At 45.3% G+C, this 21,692-nt stretch overlaps 1 protein-coding gene across 1 annotated transcript in view; it reads right to left on the bottom strand.

Annotated features, from left to right (window-relative positions):
* Nucleotides 1–20,819, bottom strand: part of ADAMTS12 (ADAM metallopeptidase with thrombospondin type 1 motif 12) — a 278,989-nt gene extending 258,170 nt beyond the window's left edge. Inside the window, exons 1-2 of the mRNA XM_074995694.1 lie at nt 20,693–20,819; nt 12,091–12,452 (exon numbers count right to left, since the gene is read on the bottom strand). Coding sequence (XP_074851795.1) covers nt 12,091–12,452; nt 20,693–20,819 — 489 coding nt within the window. The remainder of the gene's footprint in view (nt 1–12,090; nt 12,453–20,692) is intronic.
* Between the last annotated feature and the right edge of the window lie 873 nt (nt 20,820–21,692).

The raw sequence follows: 21,692 nt of genomic DNA, 5'->3' as shown, positions 1-21,692 counted from the left end.
AATCCACCCAAATCTGAAGGCTCATGGTGGAGTTACAGTCCCCTGGTGAGCCCCATGTTCCCCCAGCCAGACGAAGTAGGAGGGAAAAGCGTAAGGGAGTGGGCCTTCTCTTTCCAACAGATCCCATCTCAAGGGTTTGGTGTGAGGAAAGTCTTAGGTCCATCTAGGCGGTGCAAAAAGTAGACCAGCTCCCCCAGACCACTTCTTACGTCTCCTTGTTCTCTCTTCAGTTTGGGGTGTGTATTTCCCTCTGCTGAATAGGGGGCACCTGGTAAAATTATTTGGTTACACTGACTTCACTTGAATGCAGTCAGAACCATGTAGTGGCAACATTCAAATTACCGTTGAAAAGAAATACTGCGTAGCTGATGTCTATTTACCTTCTGATCTTCAAGGTTTGCATGGGGAGACGTGACAAGCATATACTCCTGTACAACCACACGGGGAGGGGGATGACTGACTGACTGACTCAACCCAGCCCTCCTTGCCCTGTGCTCTCCTCTTTTCATGCATGGTAGGGTCCCAGAGATGGGCCCACCTCTCCTGATACCTGGCACTGAAACTTCTCAAGGCAACACCGCAGGGGAGGGAGGCACACAGGGACACAGCTCCCCCTCCCCAGATTTCCATCAGGATTCATAACACAATGTGGCCAGCTGCAGCCTTTCAGCTCCGTGCACGAAGGAGAGTGCCAACAGAGATACAGGGGACCTGGATTATCTCTTTGCAGAGGTCAGCTCTTCCCTCCAGCCTCCCCCCACCCCCAACATTCCCTGTGGCTAGACGCAGCTTGTTCCTTCCTGCCCACACAGGGCAGAAAGGCGGCTAAACCCGTCATGACCCAGCCACCTGCTGTCCCCTGACTACAGCCTGAGCAGAAAGGCTGTGAGGATGTGTTGTGCTCTCGGGCCCAGAGAATCTGACTGCAGAGGCTTCAGTGAACCCAGCCAGAGGGCTGGCTCAGCACAGAAGGGTGCCTAGGGAACAGAGCAGACCCACGCGGGGGCACTCTGTGAAGAAGGTGCTAAATGCTCCATCCAAGGTGCCTGCTGTGGTATGTGCAGGGTTGGATTGCATACAGCACTGGTGTCTAAAAGAAATTGAATAGATTGCCACATGACCAGCCCCTCCTGCCTCACCTGAGATTACTCACTGGAGCCGCTGCCCTGCAGCTGGAGGTGCACCACTGCACGAGCTGTGCTGCCCTGCGGCGGGAGTCACAGATATGCAGGGCTGCGGGAGTCCACAGCTCAGAGCTGCTTCCGCTGCTGCCTCCACGCACATGTGTGGAGCAGTGGGAGGGATGCCCCGTGTTTGGCTCTCCTGAGCCTGTTGGACACCACGGGCACACAGGCTGGAATTTCTTCACCCCTGCCCTCAAGAACTTAGCTAAGGGGTGCAGAAGCTTCCCTATGCTAGCACTGTGTAGGGCTTTGGCACTCCCAGGAGTTGGCTACTCCTGGCCCTCAGCTGGTATTGAACTTTCCCTGGGTCCCAGCCCAGTCAGAGTCAGTGGGGGAGGAAGCAGCCTGCCCAGCAGGCTGTTGGTGAACTGAATGAGCCGACCCGGGGCTGGTTCTCTGTACAGTACTGGGACTGAGGTGCACCCCGCCAGGGCAGGGGGAGGATACGGAGGAGCAGATGGCACAGCAGGGAGAGGACAGTGAGAGGAACATATGTAAAAGGGGCAATGGGTGGGCAGCAGAAGACACACGTAACCAGCCACCAGCTACCCACACTCACCAGCCAACAAAGCAAGCAGCCAGTGGATCTGGAGTGCATCCGGGACATGAGCCAACAAAGGGAGCAGCCAGCCCCCATGCCACTGCTTTGCCTGACCACCAGGTTAGCCTGAGTTCACAGATGGGTTCCGAGTTACATCATTTGGACCAGGACTCTTTAACTACATTAGAAACCTGTGAGAGGCTTGGCGGGTTGGGAGGCTGAGGTGAGGTGAGTGGAAGAGAAAGTTAACTTGGGTCTCCAGTGACGTTTCTTCCTAGTTGTTCCAAACCTGGCCCTGCATGGCGGGAGTGACGTTAGAGAAACCCCATTGCTTTATCTCTGGAAAAGATGATGTTACCTGTCAGGCCATGGCTAGGCTAGCACTGAGGTATAAAACAGTAGCAGCACCGGTTTCAGTTAAATATAAGAACACAATTCTGGGATGATCAACTCATGAAAACACATAGACTTTGATACCGAAGACTCCCCCTCACCAGCACAAATCTCTGTACTTCACATCTAGAAACAGGATTATTAGTCCCTGCAGGCTGACCTGTGGGCGGGGCGGGGAGATAAAGCGGGCAACTGCCCTGGGGCCAAGTGATTCAAAAGGGCCCACGGCTCCAGCCACCACCATTGCTGCTACTTCAGCAACAGCAGCAGCCAGAGCCCTGGCCCCTTTAAATCGCTCCACCCACCCCAAGTGCCACACCACATACTCCAGCATGCGCTGAAGACTGGTGGTGGGGAGTTTGCACTGTGGTCTGGACAGCACTGTGGGCTGGCTGCCACTTCCCTGCCCACTTCTGCTGAAGGCGCTGCTCCTTCCAGGAGCATGGAGACACCCCACTTCTACATACATACCTTGCCCAGGCACCCACTGAGGCTGTCCGCTCCACTGAATCCATTCCCAAAAATTCAGGAAATCATTTGATGACCATAAGAGCACAGAAGTCAAGAACATCAAATTTGTGTGATAAACCTAATGATGTGTAAACTGTCACAATTCACTTATGCAAACAAGACTGTCACACGTCCACCCTCAGATGCTTTCATTGTCTCTCCCTTCATTGTTGCCATCAGCTGGAAAACATCACACTAAGTTTTAAGAGCCTCTGTGGATTTACTGCACACTATGTCACAATTCTTCTCTCTCTTCTTCGTCCTCTTCAGTCATCTGACTCATCTCATAAGTGGTAAGAAAATCTCCCCTCTTCTTATCCTGCCGTCTGGAACCATCGTCCGGGGAAAATCTTTGCTCATCAGTTCAGCCATGCTAAGCTTCATCTGAAGGCCTTCTCCTCTGCTTATCCATCCTAAAACAATAAAGTGAAGAGTGGGGAATTTATGTCTGAGGGGAAGTTATTCCACTCTGTAAGACATTTGGGAATACAGCCTCTTTTGTGCATGGTGTATAAGAAAATTTCTTCATACTTGCCCCATTTCTACATTGGTATGTAGTGTAGACAGAGAACACATGTTGGTGTTATGGTGAAAAACAGGCAATATATTGTCATCCTGGAAGAACTTGGCCAGCAATCAGGCAAAAACCTGTTTCAAATACACATGTAATTAGAGAACTCAGCTACCTTTATCAAGGATCTTAATATGATTCACTCAATAGATGCCCTCTGCAGATTACTGGAAAATTGATCTCCCAGCAGCAGACATTTTATGTTTATATCCCCTTTCTATGAAGCAATGAAAGACTCCAAAAATGTAATGAATAAAAATGAACAGTAATAGCAATGTCATGGTTACATGGCAGAGAGATAGGGGATACATCATCTGAAATGGAAGCAGAAATAAGTGAAAATACACAGGGGAGCTGAAAATCTGCTCTTTATATCTTCTATATTTCCATCTGTGTGATCTTTATGACAGGACATACAGCAAAGAACATCTGTGCTCAGTGTGGTGAATTATGATTGGAAATCTGGAAAAATGGTAACTTACAAAAATTATCTGAAAGTTAAAAAAAGCCTGGTACAAAAGTAAGTTCTTCTAGAGAAAGCTCATGAGTAAGAAATCAGTTGGGTCGTGGCCAGGAGGATTCTTGGGGCTCTGGCACTGTAACAAAATGTTGCCTTACTCCAGCTGGTAAAGTTTTTGTTGTTTATATGCTCGATAAGGAAATTACCTTATCAGAATCAGTAAAGCCAGCCAAGCCCTTTGCTAACTCGGGATAGACGTCCTTACCCAACACAACATTTGTCTCTCCACCAAACTGAAGAGAGTCTACTGCGCAGAGGTCCTAACATTTCTCCTGTATGGTTCTGAGACAGGGACTCGGCAACAGGCCCAGCAATCCCTGGGGCAGCTGGGAGGGGGACACAGTTCTATGCACTAGAAGGGGCGGGGCTTAGAACATTCCGACCTCAGTGCTGCCCAGACCACGGTGCTGTTCCCCCGCATCCCCCCACACAGCCAGGCACAGCAGTGCTGCCATGGCATTTCAAAAGGGGCTGGAGTTGCAGGACCCTTTGAAACACCAGGCCTGGGGCAATTGTCCCCTTCTTTCCCCTACCCTTCATTGGGCCTGGTGATGGCTCATTAAACAGCCTGAGTAATTTCACTTGTGCTCCCTCCACTTGATAACAAGCATTTGCTGACAGGATGGAGTGACTGCAGTGGCTTTGAGTGGTTCCTCCCTTTCTGCCTCTGCTTCATTCTGCCACCTAGTGTGCTAATTGTTCCCCTGCCAATTGTCTATGGCTGCATCGACACCATGGGATAAATTCGAATTTCAGGGCGTTAGCTCGATATTAAATCGTGACTGTCTTCACACTTAATATTGTCACCTTGATTTATTGAGCCATAACACCGATTTCAACATATCAATATTACACGATGGGCATAGCATCAAAATCAAATTTAAAATCTGGACTCAGTGCTAGTGTGGACATGCCATGTCCTTAGTTCGAATTTATTAGCCTCCAGAAGTGTCCTGTATGTATCCCACAAAGCTATGTGGTGACCCTCCAAGTATAGCTGCTTCGCTGTGCACTGCTGTCAGTTGTTCAGGAAGAAGGTCAAAGTAAGCCTGCGAAGTTTGGATTGAATTTGACTGTGAAAATTTAAATTTGAATTTAGCAGCCCAGCCCTGCAAATAAAAAGGGTGTCCATAATGCAAAAAGCCCTTTGCCCATCAAGTCACACTGCATTGGTAGCAATTTTTGGTAGCCCTGTACTGCAATCATGAGCACTCAGGGTAGTGATCTGACTAGCACTTCTCATGCTCGCAAGAGAGCCCCAGCTTGGACCTACCAGGAGATTCTTTACCTCATTGCCATTTGGGGAGACCAATCGGTGGTGAAGAGACTTTGGGTGGCCAAGAGAAACACGGCAATCCGATGGTGCACGAGATGGCCGCTCAATGATGCTCCCGGGACTCTGTGCAGGGCTGGGTGAAGATTAAAGAACTCAATCAGGCCTATCAAAGAGTCCAGGAAGCCAACCAGCAGCCAGGGGCGGCTCCACAGACCTTCCGCTGTTATCAAGAGCTGCATGTGCTTACGGGGAGCGACCCCACCATGGAGCCCAGACTGAATTACGACACTTGTGGAAGCCCTGGTATGCGGTTTGGGATGAGCCTGGAAGAGCAGGGTAGCCCGGAGGAAGAGGGCAACAGACAGGAGGAAAGGAGTAACGAGCAGGGAACAGAGGAAGTTGTTCCAGACAGCCTGGAGCTCTTCACCATAGACCTGGAACTGGTCCCTCCACAGTGGGCCCCTCCACAGTGGTCACCTCCACACTGGTCCCCAAACCCCCTGGAGCAAGCAGCTGAGGTGAGTATTCTGCATGCTAGAAGTGGGTTGGGGGTGGGTCGAGCTATAGGGTTGTGTATGGGTACAAGTTTGCTAGCTGTGGTTCTGTGCCCCTCAGAACTGCATCCCATGTCCCATTCTGCCAGCATTTCTTTTCCCTCATTTCTTTGCATTTTACTAGACCACCAAAGCACCCTATGGCTGCCAGACTCTTCTGGGCATTTTCCCTCCCATTCCCCCTTTCCCCAGCTTTTCTTTTGGTTTTCTGGGACTCCCCAGTGCCACACAGACGCCAGGCTCTGCTGGGCATTTCCCCTACCATGTCCCTTGCCAAGCATCATTTCTCTTCAGTTTTCAGAAATCCCCCATGCCACGTGGGGGATTCGTCTGCTGTACTTTTCCCCTCCCAGGCCCCTTTACATGAAGGGTAATAGATAATTAGATAATTTTTTTCTTTATATTATTTTTATTGTATATCAAATCCCCACATGCAGCCATCCATTTTTCACTGCCACAGGACACCTAGCCAGGACACCTAGTGGCTTCCCCTGCTTTGCAGACCTTCCCATTCCCTGCAGAAGAGGATAATTGCTTATAGCTTACCATGTCCACAAAGTAAGATGCTGGGTAAGTGATGGAAAGTGCGGTATTGTGAAATGCACACTTACCGTCCCATCCTCAATAATTCATGTGTCCTTCAAAATCATACTTTCAGTGATAGTGCACAGAAAGACCCATTCATTGCACTTCAAAGCACATTATGTGAATTGTATCTTAGTTTTAACCTTCGTTTTCCAGACCCAGTGTCCAGTGTTTCAGAGAAAACCAGAAGATGCAAGAAATGCAAACAAGATCTGATCCTGCAACACATGGAAAACACTGAAGCATCTCCATGTCGCCAGTCTTGATTTTCCAATCAGGGGAAAAAAAGGCCCTATCCAGGAGCTTTTGGTACAGTCCCAAATTTCAGAATTTGTGTGCATTATGAACCCTCCCTAACCAGCCAATGTTGATGGTGGTAAAATGACCTTTGTGATCTACCAACCCCTGCATGACCCTGGCGCAGTACCCCTTTCGATTAATATATTCCAAGAACAGGTGGGCTGGGTCCATGATGGGGATGTGTGTGCCATCTATTGCCCCACCGAGTTAGGAAAGCCATGGGCAGCAAAGCCATCCACTATGGCCTTTACATCTCCCAGGGTCACAGTCTTCCTGAGGAGACGCCGACAGATTGCATGGGCCATCTCTATCCCCATTGACCCCACTGTAGATCTGCCCACCCCAAACTGATTTGCCACTGACCTGTAACTGTCAGGTGTTGCAAACTTCCACAGTGCAATTGCCACTCGCTTCTGAACCATAAAAGCCTGCCTCACTTTTGTGTTACTGCGCTTCAGGGCAGGTGCCAACACATCACAAAGTTCCATAAAGTTGGACTTGCGCATGCAGAAGTTCTGTACCCATTGCTGGTTGTCCCAGGACTCCAAAACAGTGTGGTCAACCAGTGTGTGCTGGTCTCAAGTCCAAAACCACCACTCCACTGTCAGCAACGCAGTCATGGTAGCCAGCAGCTCTGAGTTCTTGGAATGCAGTTGGGAGATTTGCTCTTCCAAACCATTCTCTTCATCATCATCAGCAGCAGCAGCACCAGTAGGATAGACAAGCACCACTGAGCTTTGGAATTGAAGGACAAATTGCATGACAGCCACTGAGGTTGCCAAAATGATCTGTGCTATGAGTTAGAGCATTGGTGGATCCATGCTTGCACTGGAATGCTGCAGCAGGAAACGGCGCAATCTCTGGTTCTTTTTTCACGCTGTTAGTGATGCAGTGAACTCTGGGACAGTGCTTGGAATTCTGGGATTCCAACATGAAATGCCCACAAGCAACCGGTGCTACGGCACTGTGGGATAGGTACCCACAATGCAATGCTCACGCTGTCAAACTTGCACAGGACAATGAGGATGTGAAGATTCAACACAGAAAAAAGGTGGATCGAATTTCAAGAAGCTTTGCAGACACTTTATTCAAATTCATAATATTGAGGTTAAATATTCAAATTTATTACATATCAAATTTATCTCACAGTGTAGACGCAGCCTATGTGTCCATAGAGTCTAGGGCCCTGGGGGCAGGCCAAGTGTATTAGCCATCTGTTGGCCAGCTCGCTGGTTGTAAATGGTCAGGCTCAAGCCCTCTGGGAGAATCAGAGCAGTAGAAGTCAATAGCACAGGTCACTGACTGAGGCGGACAGCAAACACAGGCAGGCTCAAGCCCTTTAGGCAGAACAGAGCAGTAGAGGTCTATGTAATCCAGCTTCTGCCTGTGGCAGACAGCAAACAATAATGGGCCATCTGTCCTAATATACTTAGTCTACTACCCATGGGTCAGCAGCAGGGGGTAGCAGGACATGAGGCCACCCTACACCACTAGTTCCCAGCCCAGGGCCGTACCAGTGACAGGTGCTTCTGCCACTGGGTCAGCAGGGAGCCTATTGAAACACACTGACTGTGGTTTCAGCAACATAACCAAACTAATGTGCGGTTTCCCAGGTCCATTTCCCAGCCCTACCTGTTCATAGGGCTCTGTTGTTTGCCAGTCCTCAGTAACCTCAGGGTATTCTGCAGCCAGTATTCCCAGTAGTTCCTCAAGTACTTATCTGGTCACAGCCCCAGCAGCTCCTCAGGTTATTCAGCTGACTCCTTGGAGTTTCAATCCTAGCAGCTCCCCTTGCTGAGGGTTTTCCTCCAGGAGCATGTGCTGTCAGCAGAGGGGCAACTGACTTCACCCAACACATTGCTTTCATCATATTTACCCAACAAGGGTCATGTGAGGTATCTAATGGAAACTTACCTGAGTCTGATCCCCCTGAACACAGCAGGTGGTATGGACAGGTGATATGTAAGGAGGAGTTATATGCACATATTGAAATATGTTTAGCCTCTGTGTCCCAGGCAGGATTGACAAGCAAGTTTTGCCACACAGAAGGTAATATGCTTTGATCTGCCAAATGCTAACATAAAACAAGAACCAGTGGCATGTTAATTCAAAAGAAAAAAAAAAGGTTCACATGGGAAGATGATGTCAACATGGTGCCCGGGCACCAGGAACATATGTCAAAGTGTTACAGCAGGGGTGCAAGAACAATGCAATAAACAACAAAACAATCATCCACTTCACTGAGAAACACCCATGGCAGAAGTGGGAGTGATTTGTAAAGGAATGCATGCTGGATTGACTAAAAACCAGCAAGCTCTGAAGAGAGGCTTTGAGGATGAGAAGCTGCTCTAGACAAGGGTTGCACCCTAGTAAATTTCAGTCTCTAGAAAGCTTGTTATTCTTGTGTTTTTCTTGTTACTATTTCCATTATTAATTTTATTCAAAACTCATTAGAACCTGGGGAATCTGTTTGTTTTGTTTAATTTTTTTTATTTCTCCTAAAATGACATTTGTTTTCATTATAACTAGGGACGTGTTGATATAAAGGCCCTGAAACCTCAGCTATACCCTTCCAGCTTATGTGTACATCTCTTTAAGAGCCAAATTACTTGGTAATTTCTGTGAACTTCCAGTGCCAGGCACTGAATGCTATCAGAGAGCAACCTTCATAAGCGTTTCAGGGACTTCAGTATGACTGCAATAATCTGCAAATCATGACAGCACTGGCAGGATCCTGAGGAGAGCAGCTGAAAGGCTGATGGTATACAAGAGCTGATACCCAGCTACCACATGATAAACTCCCTCACGTTGAAGGTAGGGAGATTATAAAATAATTCAGCACCTGAAAAAGTGTCACATCAAGGTATCTAGGGAAGTTTTATTCGGCAATTTTAGGTACTGAGTGAACACAGGCACCTACAGGGGTGGACAGTGTCAAGAGGGGATTATGTGGATCACAGTGGTGGCTAAATTAGGCTAAATATTCTGGGGTTTAGGTACATTCATTCATTCGTTTTATTTTTTATCATGTTACCTCTTATTTGTCACCTTTCTAAAGGTAAGCAATCTTTCAATCTCTACTTATATGATAGATTTTCCATCACCCAAATCACTCTCACCTTTCTTCTCTGGAACTCCCGCTAATTCTACAGTTAAAACGAAGAGTCAATTCAGTAACGTGTGCACTATGGTGCTAAGCAACCCTGCAAATTACAAATGTTATCTAAAGGCAGCCCAGTATAATAGAAATTCATGACTAATTCAGTAAGCAAAAAAATTATATTACCAAAATAGGAGGCTTCATAGCCCAAGAATATATTCAATCAAAAATTCAGAAACCATGACAAACTCTGATTAACCTTAAGTTCCAATACATAAAGCTTGTTCTTATTACTTTAGTTCTCAAAACTAAGGGTTTCATACTTTCAGCCTGACTTCACATTACTCAGTGGGTTGGTTGGTGGAGTAGATTTCAGTGTAGGAACGGAAGAATAAGACACGAAGTCTGTGAGCTGAAGTCTGTGTTTCCAGCATGCCACTGACTTGAGAACCTCACTCAAGTTGAAACAGACAATAGGCAGGGAACAGATGGAGACTCAGCTCACCACCCCACTATGCAAGAGAATACTGCATCAGAATATGTTTCAAAAGCAACTAAATCCCATTGAGTTTCAATGAGACTCAAGCGCTTACATGACCTAAACCCTTTTGAAAATTCATCATATATTCATACGCTGAATCTTTTAAAAATGCATACAAAATGTGTCTTAGCTTGTCCTCGTAAACAGAATATTTGGAAGGAACTTGGTGTTCAAGCCATTAAAGAACAAGCATTTCACTCAAGTTGTACATTTCATGGATATTGATATAAAATTGCTGAGGAGGAAAAAAAAAACGCCTCATCTAAAGAAACTAATTGCTTCTGACTACCTTTCCTACCAAACATTCTTCTGCATAGCCTAACTCTCAAACATTCCAAGACTGCGACAATCCTACGGACAACAATCTCTCCCTTTTCACTGACTAATATGCTGTAACTTATTTAAACATAAAGCATCGGAAAACACTCTTTAAGAGTGCAGCTGTTGTTTTTCAGTACTCCAGAAGTCCCAATTTCATCTACAGCAAACCAGCTTTCATGTCTGTCCACAATATTTTAGAAACTCCAGGGGTTCCTAAAACTTTCCAACAACAAGGAATTTCCTTACATATCAATAGACAGGGGAAAGGGAAAGAAATTCATCACAGATGTTTATCTTGGCATAATTCCATCTAGTCTCTTTTTTCTGCAGACCATTGCACACTGAGGCGCATTGCACAGTGCTCTGACTACCTCTGTTGTGGTATTTCAGTAAACCAAACACTCCAGAGAAAACTTACTCCACTACTCAATCTCATATCATCTAGACCCTTGTAGATTAAATTCTAAACTTGGCTGCAGGCACCCAGCTGCCACTGAAGTGAATGAAAAGAACAGAGCAATTGCTTTGTGCATTTTCTAAAGATTTCCTGTGCTACCCAGAAAGATCAAGTAGCTCCCAAGGATTCAAGGGTTGCACACTGTTACTGCTGTAGACCAAGCTCATTGAAAAGGCCACAGACTCTTTGCATGCCTCCATTCCCCCCACAAACTCCCAGTGTGCCAGCCTCCCATTGCCCTCTACTTCAGGGATTCCCTGAATCCTTCACCCCCTTCCTTCACAGCAGGGGCCCTCTGGGCCCCCTATTTCCCTCTCCTATCATACCAGAAACTCTGAGTAGACCGCATTTTTGCTCACGTCAGCAGCTGTGTGTGTACCCCACCCTATTTCTTTTCTCCTCTAACAGAATTGGAGCTCTGTGTGTCCCCTCATTCTTCCTACTTCCCCCTTTCTCCTCACTGTTCTCATGTTCTGACTGGGGGAGAAGCCTCTCAAAGTGTTCACACAATTGAAACAATGGGCAGAGAACAGGTGGAGAGCTAACTAGTTCTTTGCTCTATAGACAAGCTCAGTGACGTGGGAAGTCACCGGCCCAGCTAACCAGATCCACGGGGCTCCACACACCGATTTCACTCTGCTGTAGTTTTCCAATCTTCACCAAAATTCTGCTGATGCCTAGAACATCTCCCTGAAATTTTGGAATTGATGGGATGTGGCAGTCTGTCAAAAAAGTTACAGCATTACAGGAAACAAAGAAATGTTTTCCAGTTGCATATAAGCCCTTGTTTTGGTCATCTAACAAGTGGACAAAACCTTGTTGGCTTAACTAAAGTTCAGCTGAACCTCTGCAGTATGGGCATTGAATTAGAAAGTTTCTAGTGCATCTGAACTTCTGCAGTGGAAAAATTGTGTTCAGTGAGAATAAGCACCTCACCTACCAACTCAGTCTAAACTAGAGAGAGTAGAGAAATGTGATATTTTTAAAAGTTGCAAACTTTGTTACCACACACACACACACACCCCTGCCCCCACCCCCCCAAAAAAAAACAGGGATTTAGATTTGGTATAAAGTTTGTGTGAAAATTCCAGATGGCTTTTACTGAAGTGATACATAAAAGCAAGTTATTTATTCCGACTAGTTCACCTGGTGTTTTAACCACACATGCACACCCCTCTGGCTCACTTCCAAAGAGATTAAAATCAGAACTAGAATGTGACACAAAACCACGACTTACCAGTCCATTGCAAGTGCTTATCACTGCTGTCCCATTCCCACAGTTCGGCTGAAAGACTGTACCAATGAGGTAACATGAGGCTCCTGAGTAAGGTACAATCTTTGCACCTGTATGGTTTCCATACCTTCTTTCCAGTACGTAATTAGCAGAAAGGAATTCTCCATGGACAGTCAAGTTAAAAAACAGATCCTTCTCCTTGTGGTAAATTTTATAATACACGAGGTTTTCCTTCCTCCTGGAGTCTCTTTTGCTCCTGGCATGGGAGTTGTGGTGATGTAAACTGTAAGAGAGAAAATGTCCACTTGCATCTACTTTTGCAGGACCAACCATGTGGTATTCTGGCAGTGTCCGGATAAAGTGCTCTGGAAAAAAACGGAGAGGAAAGATTAGCTTCTATCCTTTCAGAACTCACAGACATAAAGAGGACACTCCTGGGGGAAAGGCTGATTCTTCACACCATTCCACAGGCATAAGGTTTTCATATTTGTTGTGGTGAATTTAACTTAAGCAAACAGATTTAGAATTCACAGGACACTCACCCTTAGACTGTAACAGCTCATTCTCACTGTTGAGCCCCCGGTACTATTATCAGACTGTAAAAGGGTGAAAGAAATTCACTGCATTCTTGCCTCTCACTAACTTCCGGTACTAAACAATAGCTACTACCTCCTCCACCTATACTTCGATTTACAAACTTTCAATTTATGAATTTCTGCTACAACAAACAATGTAAATTTATACCTATTTTTCAATTTACAAACATATTTTTGCTACAGAAAAACAACCTTCATCCGAATGCCTGATTTGTAAGTAACGAAAAGGCAAGAATATAGCAGAACGTTATTAGAAGAATTAAAGAAGGTCAGCAGTCGAAAGACATATGTTTGGCAATGAACTTTGCAGCATCAACATTGCATATGATCTTCCTGCCGAAAGAAATGGCAAGAATGTATGTTGGTGAAGCTAAAAGTTGCATCAAATAAAGGCCAGTGATGCAATAATGGGTAAACTTGAAAGACTTACTATATTGGATCGACAGCCATAATGAATGCAACATGCCTTTGAGCTTCCTCACCATAAGGGAGAAAACCCCCGCCTTTGTTTGAGGACCTAAAGAAGAAAGCCAAGGATGAGAAGCAAACTGGGGCCAGCAAAGTAACATTCAAAGTCACAGTTGGTTTGAATGTTTTAGAGTGCATTCACGTAATCCTAGTCTGTATGTTACAGGCAAAGCAGCATCTACTGATATTCAGGCAGCTATCGTTTTCCCCAGCCATATAGCAAAGAATAGTTGATGAAGATGAATATTCTCTAAAACAAATCTTTAATGTTGACAAGATGGGGCTTTTCTGGAAAAGAATGCTTTCTCAAACCTTTATTTCAAGGGATAAAACAAAAGCAACAGGTTTCATAGCCTCGAAGGATTGACAGACATTACTTCTTGGTGGAAATTTGGAAGGAGATGTGAAACTGAAACCTCTCTGTTTACCATTTAGAAAACCCAAGGGTGCTTAAAGGCTTAAACAAGGCATAATTATGTGTGGTCTGGTGTTCTAATCAAAAGGAATGGGTGACAAAGCACATTTTTGCTGATTACATAACACTCTACCTTTCATCATTCATCTCTAAATATTGCACTGAAAATAATCTCCATAATAAATGTCTGCTGATCCTCAGTAATGCCTCCAGTCACCCTATTAATGTTGAAGACTACGGCAATAAGATTTCAGTGGGTTTTTTGCCCACAAATACCACTTCCATCCTTCAAACAATGGATCAAGGCATCATTGCTACATTTAAAGCTTATTATCTGCAAAGGGCGATGAGGTATCTTGTATCTATGTCAAATGCAGAAGACAAACCAACAGTTAAGCAGCTGTGGAAGAACTGCAGCGTCAAGATGCCTATAGAAAAGATCACAACTACATGGAATAAAATTACTCAAAGTATACCGGATGGTGTTTGGAAAAAGCTATTGCCGAAATACGTTGATGATTTCCATGGTTTTGAGGGTGAAGTGAAAGACATTCAAATTCTATCATGCAACTGGCAACTCAAACAGGATTCCGTGAGGTAGACACAGATGATGTTCAAGACCTGTTATTGTCACATGGTGAAGAATTGACTAATGAAGAATTAATTCAGCTGTATGCAGAAAGGTTATCCAAAAAGGAAGAGGGAGAATTGGATGAACCTCAAAAAATGCTGGACACTAAAACACTCTCAAAATTCATCAGTATATTGGAGGCAGCTACACAAATTATTAATGACAATGACCCCAACTTGGAATGGAGTTCAGCATGCAAGCAACAAATTCACGAAGCCATTCAATGCTCTGTCTACACGTGCCCTAAACTTCGAAATGGCCATGCAAACGGCCATTTCGAAGTTTACTAATGAAGCGCTGAAATGCATATTCAGCGCTTCATTAGCATGCGGGCGGCAGCAGCGCTTCGAAATTGATGCGCCTTGCCGCCGCGCGGCAAGTCCAGACGGGGCTCCTTTACAAAAGGGCCCCGCCTATTTCGAAGTCCCCTTATTCCCATGAGCTCATGGGAATAAGGGGACTTCGAAGTAGGTGGCTTCCTTTCGAAAAGGAGCCCCATCTGGACGCGACGCGCGGCGGCAAGGTGCGTCAATTTCGAAGCGCTGCTGCCGCCCGCATGCTAATGAAGCGCTGAATATGCATTTCAGCGCTTCATTAGTAAACTTCGAAATGGCCATTTGCATGGCCATTTCGAAGTTTGGGGCACGTGTAGACGTAGGAGTTCTATGACATGAAAAAGAGGGCTGCAGTACAAACATCAGTTCTATCATTTTTTCAACCCTCAACCTCATTACCTCCTCCTAAACCCGGATCACCATCAGCTGATCCTCAGCCCTCAATCAAAGCTGAAGATAAAATCCCAATTTAGGAGGTTGAAGTCACTACGGAGCTGTTTCCAATGATGATGCAGATTATCCCCTGGAACTCCCATCAACACCACCTTCTTCACCACTGTCTAAGAACTGACTAGTGGTGATAAATGTCATAAAAAAGCAAAAAGGAGCACTGTTTCTATTTTTACGATTGTATAGTATTGTAACACATGTGGGAAATATATTGGGTGAATATTTTGGAGAGTTGGGAACCAGTCAGATTTTGTTATATTGAAATTAATGGGAATTTCATTTTCAATTTATGAATTTTCACCTTACAGACAGTTTTCATAGAACAAATTACATTTGTAAATTGAGGGATAGGTGTAGTTATTATACAATAATGGTAACAGCCAGAGACCCCAGTCAAACAAGAGTCAAACATTTAAGACACAGTCCCCACCCTACAGAGCTTACACGTTAAAGGCAGACTCTGCAGGTGATATACATTGGCTTTGAAGACATTAAGATGAGTCCGCCCCACCTCTGCCCCACATCAGATCTTGCCATAAGACTCTTTCAGTCTAAAAGGTATATAAATCTAAAGCACACCTGTCAGCTATTATTTCCCATTCTAGAAACAACTATTCTTACACATGAAGCAACCTCTCTGCCATACTTTCATTTGTTTATATTCACTTTATCATACGAAAATATTGTTTTCAGAACCCTCCATGGCCCTATAAATTCTGTTTTGTCTTTATCAGCTTATTGTCAAGGCTTTGTGCTGTTCATTACAATTGCCCACTCTCGTCATTTGCCCAAGTCTATCCTGTTTGTCACCATCACTTACTAATACAGCTGACCAGAATCAACCAATCCTGGAAGGTGCAGCATTCCCTCACCTCCTACTGCTTGCAGCAGGGGCAGAAAAGGATCAAACTTTCTAAGCAGCAGTGAGGCACCTTGCAAACCTCTGTTTGTACATTTCAAATGATTCAGTGAAATCTTCACCCAATAATGTCTCTTGACTGTATATAGCGTGAAAACAAGGTGAAAGTTGGACTATCTTCCTCAGGAAGGACGGCAAATAGCTCTCAAATCTCAGCTGTCAGGCATGTCGTAAAATGAGAGAAGCTGACATTTTCCTCTGACGCTATTTAATAACTCACTTGTGAGTGCTAGCGAATTTAAAGGGCCAATATGCAACAACAGAAAGTACTGGACTAGACCTGCAAAAATTAATGCTGAAAAGTCATATAGAGAACCAACAAGAGTGAGTTAATAGTACACCAAAATGTAACTAGAGGGGGGGTTAAAAGGTATTTCTCCATAGTAAACAGTACAACGAAAATATCAATCTTTTGATTGCCAGAATAGGGTTGCCAGAGGCACTATCAATAATGGTATACTTTCTCCAGCTCTATGTTAAGACTCATGGGGTTATTAAATCTAAAACAAACACAAGAGGCACCATTTCACAGCATCCTGTTATTGTTCTGCAGTACAGTAATCTTAATGAATTCTCTAACAATGTCAATCCAGGGAATAAACAGACACGTAAATTACTCTTAATACTGCATCTGTGTGTGTGTGTGTGTGTATATATATATATATTCCTAAGGTAATATTTAATGGATCCACACAGATGTTTAATACTCTGCCCTCACTCCTGTTAACCCTTTTCATTTAGCAAGCTGTGAGTTTAGAGGCCATGATGTTCACAGCGGCATGGCATACTTCCTGACTACATGATGAGATGTAATGTATTACCATAATTTACACTCCACGGCCTTGTATTGCTTACAGCTTAAATCATCAATGTACATGGTCACTGAAGCAGAAGAGAGGGCAGTTCTAGCCTGAATGGCTTTATTCAAACTAACAGAAGTGGGAAACCAAAAACAGAAAATCATTTAAAAAGAACAGTGGATAAATTATTGCAAACAACTAATGATATAAGACCCGCAAACCAACTTCCCTTTAAATGCTCCCACTGAAGGCACTTCACTTAAGAGAAGGCTAAAGCCCCATGTATTTTCTATGCTAGCTAGGAGTCCAGAGCACTCTCATAAAGCTCAGCCTGAAGTGCACATATGCTGGGCAGGCTGCTGCAGTGATGGAGTGGAATCTGTGTGGGATGCGGGGGGGAATCTTAGTGACACCCATAGGAACAGACTTGTGCTCTAGCCCTGGGATGCTCAACCAACCCTTCACTCCAGATGCCACTCCCACTCCTCCCCCCTACTCCTGCCCCTGCCTGGCATCTTCCTGCCCTGCCCCACTCTTACTCCACCCCTTACCTCATGCTTCATCTCCCACCCTGCCTCCTTCTCCCCCTTCCCCCAAGAGCCTCATGTCCTCACTTTTATCCCTCCCTCTTGGAGCCTCTGAATACCACAGAACAGCTGTGGGAGGGAGGCATAGGGGTAAATCAGCAGGGCCACTAGTGGGGAGGAACAACTGTGGGGAGTGGGCAGAGTGGGGAGCATGGATGCCAGGGTGTGCTGAGCACCCACTAATATTTTCCCATTAGTGCACCAGCCAGGGAGCAGCCCCAGAGTTGGTGGCCATGGTGATACCCCCTCCAAACCATTACAGGAGCTTACCCAGATCACCTCACAGTTTCCTCCCTCCTGGCTGCAGTCAGGGACAGTGGTGCTACTGAGGAGGGTGAAATAAGCCAGTCTTGGTGAGGGTCTCTTCTTCTGACCTCTGGTTTGACATTTCCCTCCAGAGCTTTCCCCTTAGGCTCTTAAGTCCCTTGTGTGATTGGACTGTAAGTGCTAATGGTGGAGTCTCTCCATGAGGCCTGCCAACAGAGGGGCAAAGGGGGCAATTACTCCCAGGCCCAGTGTTTCAAAGCGGCCTGGAGCTCCAGGCCCTTTTGAATTGCCACAGCAGTGTTGCTGTGCGCAGCTGTGAAGGAGTAGGGGGAGACCAGCCCCACCATCTGGGCAGCACTGAGAGCAAAATTCCCTGGACCCCACCCCTTCAGCCTTTGTCCCCCACACCTTCCAGGGTGCAGAGTCAGGCCACCCTCCTGCCTTGCTCCAGGGCCTGGGCTGGCTGTCAGCACCACTGACCTCCACCAAATTCTTAAATTTCTCTTCAGCCTTCCTCTTCCCCCTCCCTTCAGGGGGAAAGTTACCAGCTCTGAGTCTAAGCTGGGCCCATCAACTGGCCTATGTCACCTCAGCTATAACAAGAGAGAAAGGCTAGAGGTAACTTTACGCATGAGAGATTCTGGGGCCGCTTGGATCCCTTTATAGCCACTGCACAAGGGTGAACATATGTTCTGGAGGCACTGCATGGATGTATCCCTTTCACTTTGCAAAGCTGGCCAGGGTCACAAGCAAATGAGACATTCCATGGGTATTACGAAAGCAATTTTAAAGAACAATTTAAAGGCACTGGAAACACGGCACCTCCAGATGCGCTTCCCTGACAACTTTGTGGTTTTAAAACTAAATTATCTTGTTTGTAAAAAATGTTTGTTTTTTCCATTCCTATGTAGATGCAGAACCAGCCACATAAGAGAAATTAACTGTACATAAAGTGATGCCCACAGTAAGCAAACCAATGTAAGAAGAGACATTTGTTTTCTCTAACAGTCTCTCATCTCTGAGTGGGGCATTAACAACAACAGATGGCTAGACTTGCAGACAAGTAAATACTTTTCTAAGTAAATGGTATCACTTTAAAATAAGATACGTGTCATCTGCCATTGTTGCATCCTGGCTTCGGTTCCCTATATCTGCCTCCAGGCCATTTAACCTGCTTTCAAATGACCCCTCTGCATAGCATACAGGTTGCAGTTCTCTGCTTTTGGAAAACACTCCTTCTGGGCCAAATAAAGGTTTTGCTGTATTTGAGAGAAGCCTCAGGTTCAGAAGATCCCACCAGAAGGACCACTGACTCTTCTCAGGGTCAGTTTCACTTGCCCAAAAAGCTGCTTTCCTATCAGACAATCACTCAGAGACCATTTAAAGCCATCTCAATTGGCTGAGACTAGAGGTGTAATCCAGACACACTGAGAAAGGAGAACGAAGTCTGCTCTATAGCCTTAGCTAAATGAGAAGATTTTTAGTTAGTGCCATAAAGGTACATAGCTTTAGCCCATAAGATTGCAGGTTCACTCCCATTTGATGACAACCCATGTTCATTGGCTTTACACAATGGTGGTTTATTTCTGAGGCCCACCTTTTCTTCTGATTGCAGCAACATTTCTTTTTGCCATAACATTGATACAACAAAAAATCTTGTTGCCTTTTCTAAGGCAAGGAACCTGCTCAGGAACTAACTGGAAGTCAGGTTGAAGTTCTAGTTTTTTGAAAGCTCCATTTTTAGGCTCCTAATTTCTCAAGCCTGCAGCATATGAGAAATTAATTCTACTCATCCCTTCCCAGCAACTATGCACTGCCTCTCTTATATTGTCACAAAGGAAAAACTGTTTCTTGTGATTTTGTCTGAAGGGAATGAAAAGAGGAACTCCACGGTAGATTTTGTTCACTGCTTTGCTAATTTTTCTAAACAGTTTTCCTTGTCTTGAACCTAACATGGCCAGACAGCAAGTGCTTTTTAAAAAAAAAAGAAAACACTAGATGCTTCACCCAACCCTGGGGCAGGGTAATATAGTTTTGTACAAAAGACAAGCCCCTAATATCAGGACAGTCCCACTAATATCAGGACAACTGGTGACCCTACTTGAGCCGACAGACCACGTGATTTTCCCCTTCTTCCACTGTCAGGTTGAAGGCTCCACATTTTGCTTTCTGCAAACCCCATTTGGTGTCATTTTCTCTCTCACTCCATAGCTGTGAAGAGGCTTTCACAAAGCATGGATGGATCTAACCATGTCCTGTGTTTCCTCCAGTGCTGAGAGAGGTGATTTAAGATATCCAACCCTTGGAAAAGTATGAAATTAATCAGTTACATAAGAGAGCCTTGGCAATGTAAATCAGCGTAATGGAAGTAGATGAATTTAAAGTCAGCTGATGATACAGCCCCATTTGTAGGATAAGTACAGACAGACAAATGTAAATCCAGTGTCTTAATTCCCTCTCATCCCTGTGCCCAAAAATTATTTCAATTTTTTGTATCCAACAAGATGAGACCAGAACTCCAGATGGCATTAGCCCTTAAATCTTTGTGTTGCTGCATCACAACATCCTTTCACAGAGTCACTACTGAAAAGACGTTTATTTCCAAGACCCTGAACTTCCTACATTTTGTAAAGAAAAATGGAGGGGGTGTTGGATGAAAATGAAAATTTCATTGCTGAAATCTTCAACTGAGATCCAGCCTAATGGCTTCCAGAAGGAACAGCATGACAGCCTAAGTTGTCTGCACTGTGCTTCATTGACATCAACTTTAAGATCAAGTTGCCTGCCACAGAAGTGTTGCAAGTATACAGCTGCAAGTTTAGACTCCAAAATATATGAATTATAGTATCCAGGGAGACATAACAGCATGCAGGGGTGAGAAAGTATCTAGCACAGCACTATTAAGGTTTGCAGTGTCAAGGGCAAAATGCAGCAACTGAGGGAGGTGGAAAGTAAATCAGTTACAAAGCTGCATGGAAATTAGATATAGTAAGGGAAATATTGTGCAAATACAGAGTCATGGAGACAGTTAATACAGAAGAATAAACTGAAAATATTTAGTTAGATCAGAGATGTGGAAAGGATGCAGAGTTTGCATCTATTAAACATGACAATTTAAAACAAGAGAAGCCACTGACCTTGTCTCTTGTCTGGAAACAAAAATCTGCCCGGTGGAGGATTTCTACCATAGCAGAGCACTTGCATGTGAAGGAACTGGAACCAAAAGGAAAAGTTTGCAATCCAGTTTCTCTGCACACATGGCATGTTTTAGCTGGGGGAAATCAACCAAGTTTACTCAAAAAATCCTAGCTGGAAAGAAAACTGTAAAGCTGCAGGGCCAAGGGAAACTAAAGCAGAGTGTGAAAGACAGAAACCCTTCCTCACAAGGAAAGATCAGAGAAGCTTTTCCTGAAAGGGGGAGTGATTAGGAGTTATGGTGTCTGATTTCTGCGCGGGGAGGCAGGACAGTTCAGCAAGGAAGTTGCTTCCAGCGAATCCCTCATTCACACAAACAGCAATGTGAGTCTCGGTTCCCATGCACCCCAGCTTGACCTTCAGACCTTCCAGCAGTTGGTCCTTGTCACCATGCCCCCCTTGGGAGCAGGGGGGAGGACATGTAGAAGAGATAATCTGGGACAAGTGCTTCCTAGGTCTGTCCCTGGAAAGAGATCCAAAACCCTGCATGCACTGTAGTGAGGCCAGGCTGCTTTAGCTCTGGAGCACTGAGCCTGTCCCCACAAATTTCCTTGTTCATTCCCACTTGTCCCCCACAAATACACCTGACTCCAACTTCCCCAAGCAACACCCTGAGTACTGAGCTGCCCAGGCTCAGGTTGTCAACTTTCTGCTGGCAAAAAGCCCAATACCCTGGCCCCACTCCTTCACTGAGGAAGAGAAAGGGGGGCAATTGCCCAAGAGCCCCCAGCCACCACCACCACCAGCAGCAGAGCAGGGCTAAGACATGCTCCCCACCCACCCTTTCTCCATGTTACTCATGCAAGTGTTCAGCTCTCTCCCTGAGGCCCCTGGGGTGGGAGAATCCCTCTGTGTGCTGCCCCCTCCCAGGTACCAACTCTGCAGATCTCCCGTTTCCGAGCAGCTGCGGCCTCAGGAGCTGCAGGGGTGGTGCCAGCGAGC

This window comes from Carettochelys insculpta, chromosome 5 (genome assembly GCF_033958435.1).
Source record: "Carettochelys insculpta isolate YL-2023 chromosome 5, ASM3395843v1, whole genome shotgun sequence".
Classification (NCBI taxonomy): Eukaryota; Metazoa; Chordata; order Testudines; family Carettochelyidae; genus Carettochelys; species Carettochelys insculpta.
Note: the sequence above shows the minus strand (reverse complement) of the source record. Positions and strands in the feature narration are given on the sequence as shown.